The 12,969-nt window shown below is 48.4% G+C and overlaps 1 protein-coding gene across 1 annotated transcript in view; it reads left to right on the forward strand.

Moving 5' to 3' along the window:
- Positions 1-341: 341 nt before the first annotated feature.
- CAPN7 (calpain 7) overlaps positions 342-12,969 on the forward strand; it is a 136,735-nt gene continuing 124,107 nt past the window's right edge. Inside the window, exon 1 of the mRNA XM_082257541.1 lies at positions 342-562. Coding sequence (XP_082113667.1) covers positions 461-562 — 102 coding nt within the window. The 5' untranslated portion in view covers positions 342-460. The remainder of the gene's footprint in view (positions 563-12,969) is intronic.

The following is a 12,969-nucleotide window of genomic DNA, read 5'->3' on the forward strand; positions in this document are numbered from 1 at the left end:
TCAGGATAGCAGAAGACCATTCATCAAGATTCCTGATCAGCTCAACAAGACCTGAACATGACATCATGACAGGTCAAAAATCCCGGGGCGTGAAGACAGAGCTATGACACACAATGCCTGATAGAGATTTATGTGTTATTTATAGCTACAAAACATTTCTTATTAACTTCATACAGAACTATAGTCCACAAGCTTCCATCTGATCAGTAGACAGAAATCAGATTGACAGCCTTGAATTGTCGCCCTCATTTACATCATCCTCCCTCATCAGGGATCTTGAACTGTCTGAGAACAAATCAGAGATCATCGGACTTCACAACCAAAGTGTGCATTACCTCCATGTGGGCTGACAGCTGACACATCAGTTGATTTTTGTGGTAACCCCCCCCCCCCCCCTGTATCCGTGTTTATTGCCTTCTTATTTATTCTGCTTGGGGTGTGCTGACAGACCTCTGACACCATGGATGCCGCTGCCCTAGAAGTGGATGCTTTAAAGTTTGCTAAGTTGGCTGTGATCAACGACCAGATAGGAAAAATTAAGGAAGCCGTGTTCTACTACAAGGTAGGAATTTTCAGGAGATACCATTCTACTGCATCAATACTGTGAGACTTGTTTTATCCTCTCTATCCAACATCTTATATTCCTAAACTTAAGAATGTCATCTGTTTCAGCTGATGTAAGCTTTTAAAGATAACGAGGTCATGTGAGTGTGTATGATCATGGTTAGGGATGAGCTCAGGCATGTTCAAACATGGGGTCTTAACTAGGGATCGACTAATTATCGGTATTGATATATCAAGGGCCGATATGCACTTTTCCCGATATATCGGAATCGGCCCCGGAGGTGACCGATATTGCAAATATTTCGGGAAAGTGCTGGTACCGGAGTGATTCCTGCAGCTAGAGGCATCATCCCGGTACCGGCGTCCACAGCCGACGGTCGGCTGTCTTGTAATGACAATCGATGCGGCTGAGAAGCCGCTCTGCTGTCATTACAAGGAGCGAGAGGGGACGCCCGTCCCCACCTTCCGTGGCTCGCCCAGGTCTCCAGTCCCACCGGGAGACCCGGGCAACCAGTTTGCACGGCCACCGAAGACCCGATCAAAGCCGCATTCAGCTCTGATCGGATCTCCACGCAAAAACCCGGGAAGTGATGTCATGAGTGACATCACTTCCAGGTACTGGTGCCAGATTTAAAAAAATGACAGCATTCAAAACAGCCAAACTTGGCGTTTTGAATGCTTTTAAGTGCAGAGGAGGGGTTTGGGGTCTTTTAGACCCCCAGATCCCTCCACAAGAGTACCTGTCAAGAAAAAAAAATTTAAATGTACGAAAATATCGGCACATATGGGCCGATACCGATATGCATTGGCCAAAATATAGGTATCGGCAACGAAAAACCGATATCGTTCGATCACTAGTCTTAACCCGCCTGAGCTGTCCCACCAAGAAGCTAGCCAATCACAAGCAGTGGAATCATCCCCCACACACCTCTGCAGATATACTCACCCCTTGTATACATGGGGCAGAGAATGCCTCCACTACGTATTATTGACTGTCCACAGTGACAGGTTCCTTGCTGGATAGCTTCAGATTCATGTCCGAACACACCTGAGCTCATCCCTACTCCTAATGTTATACCAGTTACAGTAAAGACAAAAATTATTACTACTGATCTGTCGTCAAGAAGTAATCCAGGAACTTCCAGCTTCCAAAATGAACCTGTCCTGGGAGAAATACATACGCGTTGTCTCTGCTGACATTGTTCTGAAAAGGCTGGTTGCCTGGCTTTCTGTGGGTTCAATACTTTGTGGATCACACTCTGGAGCAGGCATACAGCCAGTAAGGTCTGAGGGCCCATTCTTACTTGTAGCAACGCACAATGTATGCCAATGCACCTGCTCTATGTGCAGTGCATTGTGGTGCAATTCATTAGGAATGGCATCCCAAACACACTGTACAGTAGAGCGCAACTCGCAACAATGCGCATGTGGTTTGTTGAAGTGCACTGTGTTTTTAAAAAGGGGTAATGTATTGCACAGATGGAAAAATCCGCATTAACGTGCCGCATTTGATGCCTTTAGTGTAAATGGGCCGTCAATGACGTCTCAGCTTGTATAAGGGTAGTGTGTACAGCAAACTTTTAGAAAACATTTTGTGTCTGAACAGATTGACAAGATAACAAATAAGAAGATAGTATGCATGGGTAAATCATAGATTTGCTTTAGGGCCTAGCTCTGGGAATTACACAAGTATTATTTCTCACCCTGATGGTCTCTGGGCTGTGGTCGCTCGCAGTCCTCCTGTACAGTGCAGGGCTGTTACTAATTATATATTCCCATGCTGAAGATGTTAACCATTGTGAGTTAACCAAATCACTGGCTTCTGCTCTATTAAGCCGTGTTCACACTAGCAGCGGATCGCAGCAGGGGGTCTTCTGTTCTCTGTTTCAGGTGTGAATCAGGCCCAAATTTTTGCCTGAATTCTGAGCCAAAGATGGAGAGGACCCTTTTCCAGTGCGGGCCGCGGCCGCCCCGGAGGTGTGTGAACCAGCGCCATTGAGAGGCAGTCACAGTCTCCTGTCATGCGAATCGGATACGAAAAAACCGCATCCAATTCGCATACGTGTGAACCCAGACTTAGGATACGGTACCTTTTTAAAATTACATACATAGGTGTTTTGAGGGCTGCCTGGTTACATAAGAACAAATCCCCACTTGTGTACTCCTGATAAATACATTTGTAATAAGCAATGAAACCAATTTTCCAATAAACAATTGAAAAAAACGAATTAAGTGAAATAAAGAATGGATAAATGCATAAATAAATGTGTCATTCATAAACTAGTCCTTATCCTTGTATCTTCATGCATGCAGAATGTGATGATCAATTGTGCAATTTTTTTGGCTCTTCAAAAATTGCACGATTGATCATCACATTCTGCATGCATGAAGATACAAGGATATGGACTAATTTATAAATGACACATGTTTGATTATGTATTTATCCATTCTTTATTTCACATCATTTCACATAATTAGTTTTTTTCAATTGTTTATTGCAAAATTGTTTTAAAGGCTTTATTGCAAATGTATTATTTATCATGAGTACACAAGTGGGGATTTGTTTTTGTGTAACCAGGTAGTGCTCAAAATTATGTATGTACAGTAATGCAGGGCTATTGACTGAACATTGTAGGGGATGATATCATTGTATGACCACCAACCAGAGCGTCTTAGAAAAGAATCTCTGGAGACTGATTACACAGAATGAGGGAGCCTGTCAGAGTGAGGAATAAGGTAAGTTTTACAGCTTTTTCCTCTAACCCTAGACTTAAAGCTAAACTCCAGGAAAAACAAAAATCCTTCCTTGCAATGGGATTTTCCCATTTATTTACATCCTATTAGAAAAACACTGTTACTTACCTAATCCCCCTACTCCCGCAGGCTCCTTCAGTGCTGCTAGACTGGTTCCTGCAACCTCCGTTCCCCTACGCTCCAGCGGTCGCATGCCCCTGATGACATTAAATACAATGCAGGGTCCAACACCCAGCATTGGACATGAGGATGCCAAGTGAGAGTCCATATTTGCAGGGGAGTTGAGGAGAGCACTGGGGTACAGGGGATCAGGTAAGTAAAAGTGCTTTATCTGGTATTCTAGACCTAAACAAGAATTTAACCCTTTGCAGTTTGTGAGCAAGCCCTGCAAGGAAGGATTTTTGTTTTCCCTTGAGAGAGACTTTGCATGCGTGTTTATGCCTAGGTTACCAGTAAAAAGCATTTCTCTATCGTTCATTGATGGAAACAGCTCCTGATCTTTTTAACCATTGGGTTATACTGTCCCCTACAGGAGTAGGATACTAGGCAGAAAAAAAGCTTTACTACACTTATGGGGAGTCCCAGGGGGTATACTCCCCTCTCATCTATAGGCACTCAGTTTTTTTTCTGCCTAGTCAGGAGTAAGGACCTAGTTCCTTAATGGGATCTTTGGTCCTGGCAATTTTTTCTTTTTAGATAGAAATTTTTTTCTCCTTGATTTTTCCTGTGAGATCCACAATCAACTGCCGGACTGGGTGACAGGCTGGATAATATAGATCCAGTAGTCACCCCAGTCTGGCCAGCGAGTGCACGCAGACCTCAACTCCGTGCTAGGTTGGCCGCAACTTAGCCACACTGGACGGGGGCTGGCCTGCAAGTTAAATGCCTCGTGAGGTCGCATATGACCTGGCCTCAGCCTGCATTGCAGCATTCCTCCTGGCCCACAGCCCCCCCCATTTCAAAGGGGAGGAGGTTCTGCCTAGTCAGGAGTAAGGACCTAGTTCCTTGCTGGGATCTTCAGTTCTGGCAATTTTTTCCTTTTTAATGGATTTCTCAGTTTTTTCCTGTGAGAATCTACAATTAACTGCTGGAGTGGGCGACAGGCTGGATATTTTTTTAAGTCCAGTGGTCACCCCAGTTTCGCGAGCGAGTCCGCGCAGGCCTCAGCTCCGTGCTAGGTCGGCAGCGACATAACCCATTGGACGGGGGCTGGCATGTGAGTTAAACATCTCGCAAGGTTGCATACGACGTGGCCTCGGCCTGAGTCGCAGTGTTCCTCCTGGCCGACAGCCCCCAAATGATGTAGAGGAGGTTCTGTCTGAAGCAGTGCCCACCCTGTTCCTGGTATGGTCGTTTTGGGGTGGACCTGGGCCCCTCCCTGAGACGGTCGGACCCCCGGGTTCTCCTCCTTCCCATGCGGCGTCCCCCCCCTCTCTTGGTGTCTGTGCTGATACTTCACCCCTCATCTGCCTACCCCAACCTTTGGTGCTGCCCGCGCGGTGGGGGTGTTCTTAGCAGTGTTTTTACACCTTTTTTTTGTGGGTCCCCCTTTTTCGCTCATGGTGTCCTTGTAGCACATTTTCCCACCTGATTCCCCTCTCAGAGGCTGCCGGGCCTCCTGGGTCCCAACAATCCTTTACTGCACTGATGGCGGTCCTTGAGTCTTTGGTGTCCAAGGTGGATTTGGTCCTGGGGAAACGGGCTAGCAAAAACCGCCCCCCGCCTTCACCTGCCTCATCTGTCTCAACAGATCCTGTATGTGATTCGACCGCTGCGGACGCAAGTCACCCTGTTGGGTCTGTGTCCACACACCCTGATTTCTTAGATAGTGAGGATGATTCCTCTGCTCCTGTAGCCGCGCATGAAAAGGCGTTGGTGGATGCACTGCTTGTATCTGTGCATGAGACTTTTTAAAAATAGAGGAAGCGGCTAATGCCGCATCGGAGGCGTCGGTTCCTTTTGGCACGCACAAGCCCTCCAGAGCGGCAAGGGTGTTCCCCTTTCCCACTTACTTTGATAAATTTGTCACTAAACAATGTGGTTGTCCAAAATGCGCCCTTGTGGTCTTGCGTTTTTCTATGCAGTACCCTTATAAGAACTCCCTGCTTAAAAAGTGGACTGTTCCTCCTGTGGTGGACTCTCTGGTTTCTAGGTTAAACAAAGCAACCATGGTTACAGTTGAGGAGTCCCTGGCCTTTAAGGACCCGGCTGACAGAAAAGTGGAAGCTTTGGCCTGCCATATGTACACTGTGGCTGGTTCAGCACTTAGGCCGGTTTTTACTATTGCCCCTGTGTTGCAATTTCTGACTGAGTGGGCCAAGCTTTTACGCCGGGACCTGGAGGGGGAGCGGCTTCCCCCTGCCTTGCTGAGCTGGCGGAACAGTTGGTCCAGGAGCTGCAGTTTGTCTGTGATGCCTCTTTGCATGCAGCTCCTCTGATTGCGAGGCTGTCTGTCTCAGCAGTGGTCCTTAGGCGTGTTATTTGGCTTAAATGCTGGTCTGTGAACCAGATTTCTAAGAAGGCCTTATCTAATGTCCCCTTCCTAGGGGATTGCCTGTTTGAAACTTCCCTGGATGACACCATTAAGGATCTTACAAGGGGAAGAGTACATTTCTTCCGCAGGCTAGTAAGAGCAAGGAGCCCCGTCGTAGACGTGGTCCATCCTTCTCATCTCATAAGATGTTTTTTCGTCTCTCAGGGTCTCAAGACAATGGATCAAAACCCTTCAGGGCCTCCTCTGGAGGATCCAAACGAACCTGGTCTGGCAAGCCGAGAGCAAGTTTCTCCAGACCTTCGGACAAGGCTCCCTCAGCACGAAGGGGCACCTTCACCCGTATGTGGGGTGGGGGGAAGTCTTTGCTGGTTTCTGGACCCATGGACCTCCCTGGTACAGGACAAGTGGGTCCACAAAGTCATACGGTCTGGCTACAAGATCGAGTTTTTTTTCTTACTCTCCGGATAGATTTTTTTCCCTTCAACTTGCGCCTGTCCCCAGACCGCTTACGGGGTCTCTTTGGGGCAACACAAGACTTGCTGTGCCAAGGAGTGATTGTCCCGGTTTCGACTTCGGAACGTTTTCAGGGGTTTTATTCAAACCTGTTAACAGTCCCCAGGAAGGAGGGCAAGATGCATCCAATTCTGGACCTCAAGGCACTAAACTGCTTTGTGCGAGTGCAGAAATTCCGAATGGAGTCCATTCACACGGTAGTGGCATCCCTGCATCAGTGTGATTTTTTTTTTTGGTTCTATTGACATCAAGGATGCTTACCTTCATATTCCAATATGTGTTGGTCACCAGCGCTTCCTCTGCTTTGCCGTGGGAGAGGAGTATTATCAGTTTGTGGCGTTACCCTTTTGTCTCGCCTCCGCTCCTCCGCTCCTCCGAAGTTCACAAAAGTGTTCGCCCCGGTGCTGGCATTGTTGTGTCAGAAGGGGATCGGGGTACTAGGGTACCTGGATGATCTTCTGCTGCTAAACGAGTCTCCGACTGCTCTGGTGGACAACTTGGAGATTACTATGCGAACTCTAAAGCCCCGTACACACGCACAGATCGTCGTCATACAAATGTTCGTCTTTTCTCCCCGGGATGTCGGTGTCTGTTGAAAAGTGCAAAGACAGCACAAGGACAGCACAAGAATTTTGTCCGCAGACTTCAGCTGACTGCAGAAGTGATGTCATGTAATGGTTAACTTTCCCTGTGTTTTTTATTTTCTGAGCATGCCCAGTCTTGCAAATCTGCGGTCTGTCGGCTGATTTCTGTACTGACAGGCGAACAATCGTCCGTTCTGGTGTCCGCAGACAAAAATTTTCATGTTTGCAAGAAAGACTCTTGTCCGCGGATTGTGTGCAGACAGCTGTCGGAGGCACCATACTAACACGCGTACAATCGGCAGATCTTTCGTCCGCCGACGTTTGTATGACGACGATCTGTGCGTGTGTACGGGGCTTGAGGGAGTTTGGTTGGATTCTGAACCTTCAGAAGTCTGCTCTGGTTCTGTCCCCAAATCTAAACTATCTGGGTCTGACTCTGGAAAAACTGCAGGAAGCACTTCAACTTCTGTTTTCCAGCAGATGGTCATCCCTTCGGACTTGCATGCGGGTGCTGGGCCTGATGGTGTCTGCCCTTGAGGCGGTTTCATTTGCACAGTTCCACACGAGATCTCTGCAAAGAGAGATTCTGGTCAAATGGGACAAGAATCCACAGTCTATAGAAAATCTGATCCGGCTGAGCCAGGGTACGAGAGGGTCCCTGATCTGGTGGCTTAGTTCTCAGGATTTCCCCTGGCGAAGTGCCCCTGTACCTGACAGTGATCACTACGGATGCCAGTCTGTCTGGGTGAGGAGGCGTCCTCGGAAAAGATTCTGCTCCGGGGGTCTGGACACTGGAAGGGTCCAGACTGCCGATCCATGTACTGGATCACCTAGCAATCAGACTTTGTTTAGATCATTGGGTGGTTTGTCTTTAGGGGTGTCCGGTGTGAATTTAGACAGACAATGCCACGACTGTGGCCTATGTCAATCACCAAGGGGGCACAAGAAGTGTGCCAGCATTCTAAGGTGGGCTGAACGTTTCCTTCAAGGAATCTCTGCTGTATACATTCCTGGGGTGGAAAATTAGCAGGCGGATTACCTAAGTCGTCAGGCGTTGGACCAATGGGAATGGTCACCATATCTGGAGGTGTTTCATAATTTGTGCCTCCGGTGAGGTACTCCCGAGGTGGACCTGCTGGCCTCTCGTCTCAACAGGAAAGTGCTGAGGTTTGTGGCACGGTCTCGGGACCCTCTAGCGGATGCCACAGATGCACTGGTGGCCCTGTGGGGTCAGTATTGTCTGATTTACACCTTTCCCCCCTCTCAGGCTTCTGCCAAGACTTTTGCGCAGGATCCAGGCAGAAGGGATCCTGGTCATATTAGTGGCTTCAGACTGGCCTCGCCGGTCTTGGTATGCCGATCTGGTACGGCTGGTTGCCGATGTTCCTTCGAGACTTTCTCTCAGGGAAAATCTGCTGTCCCAAGGGCCAATCCTCCATCCTGCTTTACAGTCGCTGGCTTTAAGGGCTTGGCTGTTGAAAGCCAGGTGCTGAAAGATAGAGGTTTGTCTGATTCAGTGATTCCTATGCTGTTAAAAGCTAGAAAATCTACCTATAGGAAGATCTACCATCGTGCATGGAAGTCGTACATTGCGTAGTGTGAGTCTCTTGGGGTTCATCCTCGCTCCTTTTCGGTGGCTCGGATCTTGATCTTCCTCCAATTGAGGTATGAACATTGCCTGCCCTTGAGTACTATCAAGGGCCAGGTCTCGGCCTTGGTGGTCTTCTTTCAATGACCATTGGTCACACTTTCCTTAGTGCGTACTTTTATCTAGGGAGTTTGTCACTTGGCTCCTCCGGTGTGGTCTCCTTTGCCGCCTTGGGACCTCAATTTGGTGCTCAGTCCTCCAGAAACCTCCTTTTGAAAATCTTAGTCTCTTAAGAAAATCTTAGGAAGGTTCCCCTGCTTACGTTATCCCAGAAGTCCAGACTGCTGATCAATGTACTGGAGCTCCGAGCAATCAGACTTTTTGTTTGGATCATTGGGCGGATCGTCTTTAGGGGTGTCCGGTGTGAATTTAACCAAGGGGGCACAAGAAGTGTCCTGGCGGCTCGGGAAGTAGCCGGCATTGTAAGGTGGGCTGAACGTTTAGTTGGAAAAACGTTTTGGGTGGAAAATTGGCAGGCGGGTTGTCTGCTTCTGCTGTGTCACGTACCTTGTAGTAGAGCCTGACGTGCAGAGGGAGACCTCTCGTACAGCCCTGGCTCAGGCACCACTGGAGTTGCAACAGTGGATGTGAGAGCGCAGTGGGGTAAGAATACCTGTGCTGGTCTTCTGTTGGCAGTTGAGAAGAGTAGCTGATAAGTCACTGAACACGGCTGAATTGCTGAGCAGCAGGAAAAAGCAGGTACAGAGGTGCGGATGCACAGCGGATGCAGGACAGCGCCACCAGGCACTGGAAGGAGCTGGAAGGGCAAAGACTGGAGCAGGGTCAAGCAAGCCGCTTTCAGACACAGGTAATCAGATACCAGTTCAAGCAGCAGGCAGAGAGTAGTCGGTGTACAGGCAGGGGTTGGCAGCAGGATATCAGGCAGGAAGAAGGTGTAGCAGAGTCAAGGCAAGCCAGGGTCAGGACTGGAGATAGCAAGGAAGTCAGACAAGCCAGGTTTAATACAGGAATCAATACAAACACAGGAACAGAACTCAAGGTAAAGCTGCAGATTAGACAGCAAAGACACAATGCTGCTGAGGTGTTTAAATAAGGCAGCCTGTTGCCAATCACTGAAATTAGTCTGCACTAAGTTAACCCTTAGGTGGCAGACCCATGACATGCTGCGACTATTTCCAGTTGTATCAGACAGACAGTGTTTCAAGCCTATTCAATTAAGGGCAAGGTTCCTCCTTTTCCTGTTACGGCGCACTCTACTAGGGCGCTTAGTGCCTCCTGGGCCTTCCGCCATCAGGCGTCAGTGATGCAGGTTTGCAAGGTGGCTACCTGGTCGTCTGTGTACACCTTTACAAAATTTTATAAAGTGGATGTGTTGGCATCTGCGGATGCTTCCTTTGGCTGCAAGATTTTGCAGGCTGCTGTTTAGTGGTTCTAGTCCTCTTTGAGGGTGTTTTGTTTTTTTTCAGGTGAGCTCCAGTTGTTCTCGGTTGAGCTCCATTTTTACCTAGTTGGCTATGGTTTAGCCTTGGGGAATTTTTTTCTGCTGTTTCCACCCCTCATGTTTAACACTGCTTTGGGACATCCCAATGGTTAAGAAGATCAGGAGCTGTCCGTCGATTAATGATAGAGAAAATGGGATTTTTGTCTTACCATAAAATCCATTTCTCTGATGTTCATTGACGGACACACCCGTCTTTGGAGTTGGATTTCTTCTGACACAGCTTGTAACAAAACTGAGTGCCTATAGGTGAGAGTCGGAGTATACACTCCTGGGACTGCCCATAGGTGTAGCCAAGCTTTTTTTCTGCCTAGTGTCCTATTACTGTAGGGGGCAGTATAACCCAATGGTTAAGAAGATCAGGAGCTGTGTCCCTAAAATCCATTTCTCTGATGTTCATTGACGGACACACCCCTCTGTGGAGTTGGATTTCTTCTGACACAGCTTGTAACAAAACTGAGTGCCTATAGGTGAGAGTCGGAGTATACCCCCCTGGGACTGCCCATAGGTGTAGCCAAGCTTTTTTTCTGCCTAGTGTCCTATTCCTGTAGGAGGCAGTTTAACCCAATGGTTAAGAAGATCAGGAGCTGTGTACATCGATCAACATCAGAGAAATGGATTTTACGGTAAGACAAAAATCACACTTTTCTTCAGCAGCTGGTGCTAAACTCTTCTCCCTGAAGCTCCAGCTTGTAGACCGTCCTTCAGCATCCTCATGTACAATGCAAGGTTACTGGCCCTGCATTCTACTTGATAACAGAGTACCAGTGAGTGATGGAGGCGAGGCAGCGGGGGGTCTTCTAGCATGGAGGTTACTTTTTCATAGTACTCTAGGCATAGCAAGTATTTGTGGAAAAGAAAGCAAGCATTGAATCTTAGCAGTGTGGGGGGAACCACACTGCGGGGGGAATTTTTTTTATTTATTTTTTTTCCCCGGAATTTAGGAATTGCACACAGAAAAGCTCCTTAGAGCTGGAGCTGAGTTTTAAAGTACATCTAAAACCCACATTTCTCTATCGCTCATTGACAGACGTAGTCCTCGGTGATACAGCACCTTCGGGTTATGTTGCCTCCACAGGAGCAGGACTAGACAGGAAATAAAATGCTCTGGCCACACCCTAGGGGCAGTCCCCGAGGGTATATCCTCTCTCTCTCTGCCACAGCAAATCAGTTTTTTTCTGTCTAGTCAGGAGTAAGGACCTAGATACCTTGCTGGGATCTTTGGTCCTGGCAGGATTTTTTTTCTTAAAAAGATTTTTTTTAGACAGCTTTTTTCTCCAGTGTTCCTGTGAGATCTTCAAGCAAGAAAGCTGAACTGGGCGACGGGCTGGATGTTGAGATCCGGTGGTCACCCCCAGTTCAGCCTACGAGCGCGTGCAGGCCATAGCTCCGCGCTGGGTCGGCCGCGACATAGTCCCACTGGAGGGACTGACCCCGCGAGTTAAACGTCTCGCTGAAACGCCAAGGACCATGAGTCACGGCGTCCGTATTGGTCGACAGCCCTCCTGCCCCGGTGGAGAGGGGTACTGTCAGGAGTTGGTGCCCGCCTGGTTCCGGTATGGTGAGTAGCATGTTCCCCCTTTTCCCCTGACGGGTCTTGTGATGAACGCGGGCCCCTCTCTGTATGGTAAGGATGAGTTCCCCTCTATCCTATAACATGGCACAGATCCCCCTACTTTGAGTGTGATTTTATGTGCAAAAAGCCAGGAGGCTTGGTTTGGGAGCTGACAATCTAATTGTAAACATGTTTAAAAAAGATTGTAATTAGTGGCAGTATGGGTATCTTACTGTGATAATATAAGTATCCTACCAGTCAGTAGCCACGGACATGTAGACTGCTTTCCTAGTCAAGTCTCCAACGATAGCAGGCCTTCCGAACGGCCATGCGGTCCGCCAGGGCCGGTACCGCCGACCAGGCTAAATCCCCATGTAGAGAAGGTGTTGTGATGCTCTGCAGTCACGCCGCTATTCGGTACTAACCGCCGCCATTGTTTGCTAGATCGCACGAGGCCGCACGAGGCCGCCAAACACCTCGTGGAGCTAGGGGAGGCGCCGGAAGGCGTGCAGAGGGGCGGAGCCGCCTCCTTTCTTCCTGGGCAGCCAGCCAAAAGACTTCCTGTTTGTGAACACAGCGCTGTAACCTGTTGCAGTGAACTCTGAGCATCAAGTGGTGAGCCTGGGGGTCTATCTCTCTCTCTCGATCGATAGGGATCCCTAGCAGGTAACACTGAGGGGCTTTTGTGGCGCTGGGGGTCTGAAAAAAAAAAAAAAAAAAAAAAGTTTATTTAAATTTGAATTGTATTTTCCGGGAAATTACTGGAATAATCATGGACCCTGCCACACAAATACCCCCACCTGTTTCCCTCGAGGGGGCCACGGGACCCGCCGGTGCACAGAGTATGGATGCAGTTTTGGAGTCTTTGGTGGCTCGGGTGGAGGCAGCCTGTCAGGGACGGGGGTCAAGAAAGCGACCCCCGCCTACCCCTATATTATCTGACACCTCTGACTCAGATTCAGAGATGGTCACTGCAGCTGCAGGTCCCTCTGCAAGGGCTGTTATCTCAGGTAAAGCTCCCTCAGATAGTGAGGAGGACGTTCTTTCTCCCGCTATAATTCAGGAGAAGCATTGGTGGACGCACTAGTTGTGGCGGTGCGGGAAACCTTAAGACTTGAGGTTTCACCGGCAGAGGCAACTGAAACAGATTCCCTTTGGTATTAACAAGCCCATTAAAACGGGGAAGGTTTTTCCTGTACCCAAGTGTTTTGGTAATAAAATTTAAAGGAGAATGGGAGCATTCTAAGCGTACCTTTACTATTTCCAAGCGTATTGCTAGACGATATCCGTTTGAGGAATCCATCATTAAGAAATGGACGGTACCACCAGTGGTGGATCCACCTATTTCCAGGCTGAATAAAGCCACGGTTATCCCAGTGGAGGACACTTCGTCCTTTA

The sequence above is a fragment of the Pelophylax lessonae genome (genome assembly GCF_965119305.1).
Source record: "Pelophylax lessonae genome assembly, chromosome: 5".
Classification (NCBI taxonomy): Eukaryota; Metazoa; Chordata; class Amphibia; order Anura; family Ranidae; genus Pelophylax; species Pelophylax lessonae.